This window comes from Triticum urartu, chromosome 3 (genome assembly GCF_003073215.2).
Source record: "Triticum urartu cultivar G1812 chromosome 3, Tu2.1, whole genome shotgun sequence".
NCBI lineage: Eukaryota > Viridiplantae > Streptophyta > Magnoliopsida > Poales > Poaceae > Triticum > Triticum urartu.
In genome coordinates, this window is record NC_053024.1 from 515,773,806 (window position 1) to 515,786,395 (window position 12,590).

Genomic DNA, 12,590 nt, shown 5'->3' on the forward strand with positions numbered 1-12,590 from the left:
TTTAATAATTTTTTTTCTCTAGCCCTAGCAATTTGTTCATCAAGAAATTCACCAAGGGGCACAGTAGTATCAGGCATAGAAGCAGTTTCATCATAAGTATCATGCATAGCAGAAGTGGCATCATCAATAACATGCGACATATCAAAATGAATAGTAAAAGCAGGTGTAGGTGTCGCTAACTTACTCATAACAGAAGGTGAATCAAGTGCAGAGCTAGATGGCAGTTCCTTACCTCCCCTCGTAGTTGAGGGATAGATCTTGGTTTTGGATCTCTCAAGTTCGGAGTAGAGCAAGCAATAGCCTTCCAGTCGATGCCTCTGCTTTGCCTTCAGCCGGCCTGGCGCCGAGCCACCTTGCCGCGGCTTTGCATTGCTCGCGAGCAGGCTGGCGAGGGCGGCGACGACCATGAGATGCTCTTCGTCCTGGACGTCAGCTTCGGCTTCCTCCTCCAGCAGCGCCGCGAGCTCCTCCTCGTCATCCGAGTCCATCGCCGAGCAGACAAATCGATGAACACCTGGCGGGCGTGGTAGGCGCGCAGCCGCCGGTATCCCTCCCTGCGCGACCGGAGCGCCGGAAAGCTCTCTCGGGAAGGGGGTGGAGGATGCCGAGGCGAAACCCTCTCTCTTTTCCGGTAGGGGAATGGCTTATCTAGCGGTGGTGGGGGGTGATCGGCGCCAAGATCGGCAAGGCAGCCGGAGGGCGGGCGGGGGGAGGGGGAATCTGGACGTGGAAAATGCGTTTTCGCCTGACAGTGATGGCCCAGACGCGGTTTTTCCGTCCGCCGGAGCCCCCAACCGCCCCCCCCCCCCCAGTGTGCTGGGTTCGGCCTGGGATCGTCGGGCCCAAAAAAGGATCAAGCCGGAGGATTTCGACGGTTTGGGGCCGCGACTGAGGGTTTTTTCCGACGCCGGCATGAAAAGTCGCCCTGAGGAACCTGTTGGAGACGCGGCTGGAGATGCTCCTAGACCGGGATCAAGCAGGTCCAAACATTCCTAGCCGTGCTCGCAGCTGCAGGCACCCCGTGTGCACTCCACCACACCACCCCATGGGTCGGAGTCCGCATCTGGCATCCCCACCCAGTCTTTCCTCACTGCTAGGAGGGACGTCCAAACATGCCTTGCAGCAACGCAACCGTGTAGCAGATGTTGGATGGTCTCATCTCATGGTGCTGATCACCACAGCACATGGCCGTATGAGGAAGACCCCGCCGCTGCAGCCGGTCCAGAAGAAGGAAGACCGTTCAAAAAGGTAAAAAATGAGAGAGTGAAATCGGAAAACAGTTTTGAGGTATATGAGCGAAAGCCCGTGTCCCAATCAACTTTCGCCGAACCGGGTTCGCCCGCACTGCCGGCTGCGGCGAGCGCACGGCGTTTGGGGGTTGGCAGGGACGACAAGTACAAGTGGGTAAAGAAAGGAATAGCCCAATCTATCCACATCATGTCCACCTGTAGCGTCGGCGTCGTACAGCAGCAGCAGCAGCAGCCGGTGAGGCTGCGTTAGTTCAATTTCCTTCACGGTTTGTCACGAGCGACGTCGACTTGCACCTTTTCTACGTTCTTGCGATTACTTTTCCGCATTGTCCACATGAAGATTACACACAAGTTTCTTGGATACTTTGTTCACCGGGGCACCAAGCAAGGAGAAAACACTTCCGACGGTCATCAGCTTAAATTACTGCATTGCATTTTACTAGAGGAGACGAATGATCCAGCATTGCATTTGATTGAGTGTGCATTTGAATAGTAATTATCCGTTCGGATTAATTGCTTTCGTTCAGAGTGCCTCAGACGATCCAATGCGCGCCAGGTAATTCCAGGCGTGCAGCTAAAGCTCAAGCTAAACGTAGCCTGACCGCCGGCACGGCGGGCTCGACCACCCGGAACACGTGGACGCGGAACTCGGCGGCGCCGACGAGCTCGAAGACGCAGCAGTCCCCTTCCTCGAGGCAGTTGCCGCGCGCGAACGCGCACCACCCGCGCGACAGCCGGTCCCTCGTGCTGGGGATGTAGAGCGCCGCCCACGCCTTGCCGCCCGGGTCCCGGAGCACCATCTCCGTCTTCTCCCGGGGCAGGTGCTGCCTCGAGAACCCCGTGGGGAACCTCTGCATGCACATACGGTCAGCCATTTGGCAAGTTGACGGGGCGGGCTAGCTAGCTGCTCGGCCGGCGCTCACCATCATGAAGGAGTAGTAGACGTGCATGGTGCTCATGCGGATGACGCAGTAGGGGAGCGACGACCGGAACGCGCGCGCGAGCTCCATGGCCCGCTGCCGCTCGGCGCTCGCCACGGGCCGCCGCCGGGACACGTACCCGTTGTACTTCCTCACGGAAGGGGGGATGCTGGCCGCCGCGAGGTCGCCGTGGATGCTCCGCGTTTTCACCGCGCACCCGTCCTTGGTCCCGGCTGGCAAGTGGCCCGGCGGGAGCTGCCCCGACGCCGACGGTGGGGCGGCGATCAAGCACAGCGGGAGCTCGCCGGCGCCCACCTCGGCCTTCATAGGGCCGGGATGCCCGGCTGATCCTGCAAGACCGTTACATGCATTGTGTTGAACGGAACACATCGCCATTGCGTCTGAGAAGCCAAATCTGAATGCTATGTAGAAGGAAGAGAAACAGAGGGAACATGTACCATTTGACTTGTCCGACTCCGGCATCCGATCGGAGCACGCGGCTTGGGGCGGCCGATCGGCAGGCGCACGGTACGGGACCAGCTCCATGCCAGTCGATTCATCCAGGGCCCGCGACGCCGTCCTCGGCCGGCCCCGCTTCCTGCGCGGCCGCGGCGCGTCGCCGGCGAGCAGCAGGTCCTCCCGCTCGCACGCCGACTTGTCGAACACCATGGCGGCGAAGCTGGTGCCGCCGTCGTGGCGGAAGACGAGGAACTCCAGCTCCCGCAGCGCCTGGTCCTGCACGAACTTGGCCCAGCCCGCGGTGAAGAAGGTGCCCTCGGCGGTCCGGCGGATGACGACCTGCCACGTCCGGCCGCTGGGGCCCTCCAGCGTGGCCGCCATGGACGCCTCCTTCAGGCCCTTGGCCTTCCTGGACGCCTCCCAGGGGATGTGCTTGCAGAACTTTGGCGGGATCTTCTGCATTTGCGTGCATGCAATGCATGGACGAGTCATTTTGAGAGGACACGACGTATCCTATGTGCAAAATTTCTTGCATGCATGCCTCGCTGAGAGCGTGGCCCGTTCATGCATACATTGGCATGCAAGTTTTTTGTTCTCGGTAATTTTAATCAGTTTGGCGAACCAAGTCAGAGGTAGAACACATGTACCCGTCCGTGAAGTGAATGGTGCACTCACCAGGCGCTTCTTGAAGTCGCCGATGAGCACCTTGAAGAAGTGCGGCCGCCTCTCCGCCGACGCCAACGGCGATTGCCTCTCCGCGTCCGGCATCGATCGGAAGAGCTTCGCACACACCGGACCAGGGAGGCGATAAGGTTAAACCTGCCGAGGGCACTGGAAAAGAGGGCGAGGAATTAACCGCGGCCGGGGAAAGAGACGAGAGAGCTCGGCTTTTGATGGGGTGGTTTTTGGCTGTGGCCGGCGATCAGCCTCCGTGGAGTGGAGCGCGCGGTGTCTGATTTCATTTCACGCGCGCAGTGCCAGCCGATGATTAAACTACGCCAAAAAGCCCCCCGGAAACCAGGGTGCTGTGCAACACACCGTCCCACTCGGCCACTCTCAACTTCTCAAGCCCAAAATGCTCACTTCACTGGTTCACCCGAGTAAACTGACTATTACCACTGACCATCTGGCCCCACCATGGGTGCAAACTCCCCCTGGGCCCATGCTCCAGTGAGTGCACTTCGCGTTTCTTGACAGCAACCGCGCACTTCGCTCATGGAAACCTTGCTGCATGCAACGCGAGTTATTTTTCTCAGGAAAATATCAAAATACAGGCCAATTATTTTTTCCCCAAGTTTTTCACTTCCAATGTAGATATGTTGAAAACCAAGCGTTATATGAGGCTTATAGCGTCGACTCCAGCTCAAAACTGCATTTTATCTTCCACGAAAAATACGGTATCCATAACCTTGGTACGACATCCAGTTCTTCTTTCCAACGACAATGTTTCCAAAATGAGTCGAACATACATAAAGTTGCCACGAAAGGTGGCACAATAATAGCGCAAATGGTACACTTGGTAATATATAAATAACACCGTACATTTGTAACAGGAAAGCACGCATATATACAGTGATATCACAGTGCGAGATCGCCCTTTTTCAAATTATAGAGTATATTTCAATCTATTGTCATGTCAAAGATTTACCCTCTATCATTGATGGTTGGTCACAGTAAAAATGTCCAATACTAGAGGTTATATGATGGTTTTACGCATAGCCGGTTGAGAAGTGCCTAAAATGTGTATCTCCTCAAGTTATGTGGGAAAGTTTAAGTCCCGACCCTCCCCCAAATTCAATGTGTTTTAATTTAAGTTCTTTTGATGAATAATTGGATTTTTCCCTCCCCCAAATTCAATGTGTTTTAATTTAAGTTCTTCTGATGAATAATTGGATTTTCCCTCCCCCAAATTCAATGTGTTTTAATTTAAGTTCTTCTGCTGAATAACTGAAATTTTCAAAGAGGTTCCACTGATTCATTCAGGAAGAATAATATGACAAAAATGTGCTACATGTAACTTATGGTGCCGGCTCCTGCTGAAAACTCCACTTTATTTTCCACACAAAATACCGTATTCTATAATCTAGGTACGAACAGTTCTTCTTTGCAACGACAATGTTTCTAAAATAAGTCGAGAATACATAAAGTGGTCACGAAAGACGACACAATAATGACACAAATAGTACACTTGCTAATATATAAATAACACCGTACAGTTGCAACAGGAAAGCACACGCATGTACAGTAATATCATTGTGTGAGATCACGCCTTTTCGGATTCCTGAGTATATTTCAATCCGTTGTCATGTCAAAGATTTACCATCTATCATTGATGGTTGATCATAGTAAAACTGTCCAATAATAGAAGTTATATGATGATTTTACGCATGGCTGGTTGACAAGTGCCTAAGATGTGCATCTTCTCAAGCTATGAGAGAAAGTTTAAGGCCTGATCATCCCCCAAATTCAACGTGTTTTAATTTAAGTTTCTTCGGTGAATAATTGGATTTTCAAATAGGTTCCAGTCATTCATTTGGGCAAAATATGACCCCAAAAAAAACCATGTTTGAGGACTGGTCATGAACATCCCCGCATGTTTGGGCAGATGTAGCCCCTGATTTTGTTCAAGGAATCAAGGGTGTGGTGACTAGCGATATGGCTAGGATCCTAGTCTAAGTGGAATATAATTTATTCCTTAAAAAAAAAGCAGTGCACCCTTTATTTCATCCCTTGGCTAGCAGTACTACAAGATGGTATGGGAGGGCAGAAATTGCAAGAGTCTCAATTTGCATCTGCATAATCTCGCTTTAGCCAACCTAGATTCGTTTCTACAGTTCATAGGTCTCTGCTCAATCAGATGAGAATTGTCGCCAGCGTCTTGCCCCATGATTAGCTGCAGCTTTCTGCCACAGTACAATGATGATCGAATTGGAAACCAGCATGGGGACTTGGACAGTGTCATTTACACCCAAAACCGCAAGAGACGAGCCTTATCGACTACCCTCGCAGTTAAATGGCCTATCTCACCGTGCTCGTCTCTTGGACAATATGAAATGAAAAAAACTCGAGGGTGTTCCGCCATAAGAATGTGCTGCCGCCAATCCTCCTCAAACTTGTAGCCGATGAGGCTAATCTTTGGATTACCGCGGGTGCTAAGAAATCAGGGAATATTGTTTTGCACGAGTCATTTTTATGCCATGGTTGTGGATCACCTGTAAAACTCTATTCTCTTCTCATTTAATGGATGAGGCAAATCTTACAGCTTCATTTAAGAAAGAAAAAACTCGCGGTCAAGGTCACCACTTATACATCCCAAGATGCACAGATCGCAATTATTATTGCGCCATACGGTAGAGGAAAGCACCAAACTGTTGCATCATAGGCACGTCAGACACTGCATAGCTTGGTAAGCTACTACCACGTTGGATTTTTTTTATTTTTTTTGCTTTTCAAAACATGCAATGACATGCATATGCTTAGAGCATGCTGAGAAAAATGATCTTTACCTGGTGTCCGTCGCACCTGCCTACCAAAATCTCCCCATGGACATGGAGTATCATGCATGTATGGGCACCGTGCCCACGGCCTACAGGAGGAGAATCTTTTCTGGTGTCGCCACCAAAGAGCCGAGAATGCATGCGGCCAACTACCTGCAGAAAACAATGGCCATAGTACCGAGGAAGAAACTGTAGAAACTTTTATTCCAAACCTGTCTTTCTCCACCACATGCACTGGACGATAACTTTGTCCGATGAAAATACAAAGACTTATCTTATCTGGCCACAAAGGCAGTTTATACATCACATCCAGGGCAAGCGAAATACTCCATCCGTCCCAAAATAGCTTGCAAAAACGTCTTGCATTGTGGGACGGAGGGAGTACCACAGAATAGGCAGCACAGGAAGTAAATACGAAACAGAGCTTGAACTAACTCCGGTTGCACAGCTTAACCACAAGTGGTGTTCTTCAGGGATTTTGAAGCAAGTAGTCGGGCAAACAGTTTCTGCACACAGCCGGATGAATGCGGATTCACCGGTAATTGCGGTAAATCGGGCTGTACATGCAGCTCTCTGCATACTTGACCAGGTCCTTCGGTCGAGGGCGCCTACTCGCCAAACCTACGATGGGTGAGACGGATTGATGGTGAGCAAAGACGATGGTAATCACTTATATTTAATAACTTGAGAACATTGGCAAGTGTGGTGGCTGACCAAGTTCATATGCCTTTGCTGCAACGTTGGCCGCGATGTGAGCAGAGATCTTTCTGATATTTGAGAAGGGGGGATAAATGAGCCCCTTGTCAAAATTCTCCTGTGTGACCTGCTGAGCCAGAGCCTCCGCTGTTCCAGGTAAGGAATGGATCAAATTCAGTTTGCTGGATTAGCACATAGTATTATTTCAAGAAAACCTAAAGTATGCGTATGTCAGTTTCATGTAAACTAAGTTGGGTCCCGAGGAGCTTCTTAATTCAAAAGAAATAGTAGTTATTCTAAAATTTGTATTTTGTCTGGTGGAATTACATGGTGGAGAAATTTATTGCAAGGAAAAAAGCAGTCACTTGTTGACAAGAATGCCTTGTTTTCTTCTTATCACATCTTATCTGACTGATTTAAGCTCATGTAGGTGACAATGTGAATACATATATACAGTTAATAGTAAGCGATATGTTGCATCCCGGCGAGTACTTACATGCTGCAAGAAGCATGTCATCATGCACACGGATTGCCCCAGACATCACCACCCCAAGGCCAAACCCTGGAAAGATATATGCATTGTTTGCCTGAAACCAGGACCATTATCAAAAAGTTCAGTTCAGACCATTTGAAGCAGATAAAATCTCGGAATGAAAGTTTTCGTTGTTCAAACCTGGCCAGGAACATATATCTTGCCATTGTACTCCACTGGATCAAATGGGCTTCCAGTTGCAAACACTGCTCGACCCTGTTAAGCCAGTCAGTTAGCACAGAAAAGCCGGCACTGACAACAATTCATAGCTCTATCAATAAGACAACAGTGTTCGAGTATAAAGCAAGTTGACTGCTGATACAGATCATTACCTTGCTCCATGTGTAAGCTTGTTCAGCAGTGCACTCAGCCTGCGACGTTGGGTTGGACAGGGCAAGAATGATAGGCATCTACATTTTTTTTCAGAACACAGTTATCTGCTAACTTCATTGTTCAAAAGAATCAAAAGTAACAAGTTAGCACGGTGGAAATTACCTCATTAAATGAGGAAATGGCTTCAACAACCTCCTGTGTGAAAGTCTGCCCCTTTCCAGATGTGCCAATCAACACTGTTGGTTTGATAGCCTGGAAAGTCAGAAGACAAACTTGGGTCAGAAGAGAAGCTTGCAAAGATTCAGGTGGCTGAGAAAAACTAAAGTAAACCCATGAGGTTATTCTTTTTCAAAAGTGCCCCCATACATTCACTGCATCTAAGAGGTTGCCGACATGCTCATGCTCATGAGCCCATGGTTTCTTGAAGTGTTGAAGGGACTCCTTTCGCGCACTGACGATCAGGCCCTGTCAATTGATTAGCATCTATAGTTAGCAAATAGGAATACGCTGAAATTCTGGGCCAAAATACTGAAAGAGATACGGGATATTCCCAGATTCTTAACCTTTGAATCAACAAGCCAGATTTTCTTGCGGCATTCGTCTATTGGTGTTTTTGTCTGCACATGCAACAATTATTAGACAGTCCAGATTCATGACATGTGTGCACAAGCTGCAAATGACAGCAAAACCCAAGATAAAAAAGATGCACCACCTGTCTTGACATCTCAAGAGCTATAAGCTCCGCAATACCTGTCCCAGCCTGCAAGCACCAGAGCAAATATATTGGTTTGTGGAGAAAATATGCTACACAGCCTCCAATAAACCGACGAATAGAAACTTAAACTTAATGAAATTAATATGTATATTTATAATATAGAACCATAAAATTGGAATGATGCAATATTTTAAGGTTTTTAATACAAAACTGCAAATAGCTGGCACACATAAAATTGTGTAGTCAAATAAGGGACACATTCACTATTTTGAACTGTGCACTTTGTCATTTGGAGAATTTAGTTAATCAAGTTGGTAGAGTTCAGCTTTGGAGGTCTACAAATGACTCGGTGGGAAAAATACAAATACCCTAACAACTTAGAAAACATTGAAGCCCAAAGAAAGCAAGAGTGATCCCTTTGTGTGAACTAAAACTAGTGATATGTCAGAACAAGAAAGCTCAAAGAGACCTCTCCAGCTCCCAAGAACAGGTAGGTGTGCTCTGCTAATGTACCACCAACTAATTTCAGTGCTGCAACAAGCCCAGCAAGGACCACCGAAGCTGTTCCCTGCAATATGTTAAACAGTAAGTCAACATTAGTTCATTCAAATAAGCCCCAGCCCCCAGTTAACATCGGCACGGCAACTCCATGCTACATTTAATCATATTTTACAAATACTGTCTTCACAATTTACTGTATTACAACCAAGCTAACAGTCATTCAGTTGCAGTACCTGAATGTCATCATTGAATACCAGGTGGGTTGTTCCATATCTTGCAAGGAGATCAAAGGCATTGTGGTTTGCAAAATCCTCAAACTTCATGATAAGAAGACGTTAACTCGTTATAATAAATATGGGGCAAGTCATTTCACACCAGCATGTATTTTCTGCTTCCAAACTTTGTTCAAAATATAGCTTTCCTTAGCATGTAGGTTACCTGAATGAGAACTTTCTCCCCATAGTTTTGCTTCACAGCAGCCATAAATTCATGCAGAAAATCAGCATACTCCTGATAGCACAAAAAAGACCAATCAAGAATTTCAGGTTTGTAACTGGAATGAGTCAAGAATACACGCAGAAGAAAACGTCGTTGTCCAACCTGGCCAATGGCCCTTCTTTGCCTCAAGCCAATGTAAAATTCATCATTCAGAAGCTCCTCATTATTTGTACCAACATCCAATGTGATTGGCAAGCACTTGAGGAATACCAATAACATGTTAGTCCATGCAACCAAGAAATGAGAAAAAGAGGTAGGTATAACTGACAACTTACTGCAGATGGACGAACCCCTCCTAGAGCAGTGTAAAGGGAAAGCTTACCAACAGGAATCCCCATTCCCTGCATATAAAATATTGCATTCAGCACAAGATCCTGATAGGCAGTTTACCATATATTTTTCTTTCTTTTCCTGTTTACAAGGGAGACATGTAGAGACACACGAACACCACAGTCATACGCCCACATGAGTGTGCCCCCATAAGGCCTAGAACTGAAAGAGATAGGAGCAAGTTGATGAACATCATAAATTTTCAGACACATAAAGGGAAAATACCTGGCATCCAAGATCTCCAAGCCCCAAAATACGTTCACCGTCAGTAACGACAATAACCTGAATGCTCCTCTCAGGCCAGTTCTTCAGCACCTCAAGGATCTTTCCCCTACACAGCCAGCAAAATTCTATATGAACATGAACAGTAAATAGAATCTCAACGAACAAATCCATGAAGCAAAACTTACTTCTCTTTCAAGCTGATGTAAAGACCCTGCGGACGACTAAATATAGATCCGTACTTTTGGCAGGCCTCACCAACAGTTGGAGTGTACACAATAGGAAGCAGCTCCTCAACATTGTCAATGAGGAGCTTGTAGAAAAGCCTCTCATTCCCCTCCTGCAATATGGATTAAAACAACAGTGTAACCAAAGTAGATTTCTCACATCAGCTACACTATGGAAGCTAAGAACAATATAGTGAGCAGTTACTTGAAGGTCCATCATAGCCATGTAACGCTGCAGAGGTAGCTGGTACTGGCGAATATTATGCATGATCTTCCTCTCCTGATAATATCTTAGTGCACTGGATCAGAGATGAGCCCACAAATGAAATTAAGAATCGAGAATTGTCAGACCTGCAGCTCCTGGGATATGACGGTTGGTGGCAGAAGGCCACGAAGGTAGTGTGTCTCGCGCTCCTTCTCTGTGAAGGCAAGCCCCTTGTTGTAGCGTGGATCCCTCAACAAATTGTAACCACTGCCACACACCAAACAAGGTAGAATTTCCATTTGAGCATATATATGGCCCACAAATTTCTCCTTACCTAAGGGTGATCATGCATTTCCATTGGTAAATGACTCAAATTCTACCATGCCAGTTTTATGATTAGGCGAAGTACTATTGTGTAGTATCAACTACCACATACTTAAGATCAAATCAGTTTGGCGACCTCAGGGATGCAAAATCAAAACATATCACAGTTTCATATGAAAACACCAAGCATCATGATTTAAAAAAAAATCCTGTCAATTGTCGTCAGTTACCACCTAGTAGGATAAAAAAAATACAAATAACTATTCCCTCAGCATATTTTTTTAAGGGCCTGTCTAATTCTAAGTTGCATGATTTTTTATTTCGTATGTCGTCATATCACAGTTTCATATGAAAATCAAAACATATCACAGTTTCATATGAAAACACGAAGTATCATGATTTAAAACATTTTTCCTGTTAATTGTCGTCAGTTGCCGCCTAGTAGGATAAAAAATACCAATAACTATTCCTTCAGCAGATTTTTTTTAGGACTTGTCTATTTCTAAGTTGCATGACTTTTTATTTCATCCTAGTCATCTTTTGAAGCATCGGACCATCATATACATAACTTAAAGAGTAAGATTGCAATTGCGTTTATTTTCTTCTTCTGAAATTGCACACTTCCAAGTTCAATACTGCAACATTAGGTGACTGAAATTTATGAAAAATTGGCAGGTGAGAATCGATAAAACCGTGCGAAATTCCGATAACCAGAAGACACAAAACGCCTTAACCTCCTACTAAATCGTTTGCCTTGGGGAAGTAACAGAAACACCTGCCGCTAGGGCCCAGGCCACGGCGGATCAGAAAGCTTATCCCTAAAAATGAACCGAGCGAAGTAAACCCACCGACTGGGACGCTCACCTCGCGACAGAGACGGTCCACGGCGTGACGAGCTGCTCCTCGGTGGCGCGGTCCTCGCCGTAGGTGTCCTCGACGCCGCCGCCCACCGTCGCCGCGTCGTCCATGTCCAGCACGCACGGCGCCCCGCCTCCCCGTATCTCCTTCATGGTGCTCTCCATCTCCCCCTTCGCACCCGCCTCCGCCGATGCCGCGAACCCCCTCCTACCGACGTGCCACCACCTCGCCGCCGCCGTCGCTAGCCCCCTCCGCGTCTCCCCGCACTGGTGGCGCCCGCAGCAGCCTCTCCTCGCACCGCTTGAGCTGCTCCCCTGATGTTGCCACTGCCGCGCTAGTAGCTGGTGATGGAGCAGTGGTGTTTATCAAAGGTGGTGGTGTCATGGTGTGGTTAGCCGGGAGCTAATATATTATTGTTGATTGATCCAAGGCAGCAATTGGGCGTGGACCGAAGGTGGGAGTGGGGGGCGCGAGATTACCGGAAGGAAGCGGGCGCGCATGGCCGCTGCCGAGCGGGCCCCACCGGCCACCGCCCTGAGAGCGACGGCGAGGCGCCTCGCCCCGGCGGCGGAAGGGATGGAGCGGGGAGGAGGGAAACAAGTGGAAGCTTGAGCGTGGTTGGTTGGTTTGTGGCTGCTTTGTCTTTCGTCGTTTGGTGGTGCGACAAATCAAAGGTTTTGGTAAATGATCTGTTTTTTTCTCTTTGGAAATGCTAAAAATCAGATACCAGATTTTTAAGTATGGAATCCAAGACTTTTACCGGCATGGCAATTTCTTTCAGCAAGCATCACAAAAGCTCATGACACGTAATTTGCCAAAAAAAAAACATTCGGTTTGCCGGTGTTAAAAAATCTGACATTAAATTTGTAGTGAGACCTTTTTTTAAGGCTATAAGAGCATCACAGCAGGACTTAGCAAATCTGGTCCCCTAAACATTCGCAGACGTGTCTGTGCGCATCCCAGAACAACGTTGAATGACCCTCAAATGTCTCGCCGGACGACCACTTTCATCATCAAACCCTC

General features: G+C 47.7%; 2 protein-coding genes across 2 annotated transcripts; both read right to left on the minus strand.

Annotated features, from left to right (window-relative positions):
• Window positions 1–1,661: 1,661 nt before the first annotated feature.
• Window positions 1,662–3,653, minus strand: LOC125548598 (B3 domain-containing protein Os01g0723500-like). The gene is made up of 4 exons (XM_048712164.1): window positions 3,305–3,653; window positions 2,629–3,085; window positions 2,174–2,520; window positions 1,662–2,101 (listed from the first exon to the last, which is right to left on the minus strand). Exons 1-4 carry the CDS (start codon window positions 3,395–3,397, stop codon window positions 1,832–1,834), a joined length of 1,167 nt encoding a protein of 388 aa, XP_048568121.1. The 5' UTR covers window positions 3,398–3,653; the 3' UTR covers window positions 1,662–1,831.
• A 2,648-nt stretch (window positions 3,654–6,301) lies between these two features.
• On the minus strand, window positions 6,302–12,216 carry LOC125544726 (NADP-dependent malic enzyme-like). Its single transcript, XM_048708471.1, has 20 exons — window positions 12,047–12,216; window positions 11,574–11,908; window positions 10,532–10,652; window positions 10,386–10,460; window positions 10,142–10,293; window positions 9,957–10,062; window positions 9,677–9,742; window positions 9,504–9,599; window positions 9,342–9,413; window positions 9,137–9,220; window positions 8,872–8,970; window positions 8,400–8,447; window positions 8,251–8,304; window positions 8,054–8,152; window positions 7,850–7,939; window positions 7,687–7,764; window positions 7,496–7,570; window positions 7,319–7,409; window positions 6,841–6,969; window positions 6,302–6,747 (listed from the first exon to the last, which is right to left on the minus strand). The coding sequence occupies exons 1-20, from the start codon at window positions 12,065–12,067 to the stop codon at window positions 6,659–6,661; spliced, it is 1,980 nt and encodes a 659-aa protein (XP_048564428.1). The 5' UTR covers window positions 12,068–12,216; the 3' UTR covers window positions 6,302–6,658.
• Between the last annotated feature and the right edge of the window lie 374 nt (window positions 12,217–12,590).

What these genes read in the sequence shown, in the direction of transcription:
- LOC125548598 (XM_048712164.1), bottom strand. Translation starts at nt 3,397, where the DNA reads ATGCCGGACGCGGAGAGGCAATCGCCGTTGGCGTCGGCGGAGAGGCGG. An exon ending in GCGACTTCAAGAAGCGCCTG is followed by an intron (nt 3,086 to 3,304) that starts GTGAGTGCACCA and finishes ACGCAAATGCAG; the next exon opens with AAGATCCCGCCAAAGTTCTG. An exon ending in TCTACTACTCCTTCATGATG is followed by an intron (nt 2,102 to 2,173) that starts GTGAGCGCCGGC and finishes ATGTGCATGCAG; the next exon opens with AGGTTCCCCACGGGGTTCTC.
- LOC125544726 (XM_048708471.1), bottom strand. Translation starts at nt 12,067, where the DNA reads ATGCGCGCCCGCTTCCTTCCG. An exon ending in GAGGGGTTCGTCCATCTGCA is followed by an intron (nt 9,600 to 9,676) that starts GTAAGTTGTCAG and finishes GTATTCCTCAAG; the next exon opens with TGCTTGCCAATCACATTGGA. An exon ending in AGATATATGTTCCTGGCCAG is followed by an intron (nt 7,410 to 7,495) that starts GTTTGAACAACG and finishes TCCTGGTTTCAG; the next exon opens with GCAAACAATGCATATATCTT.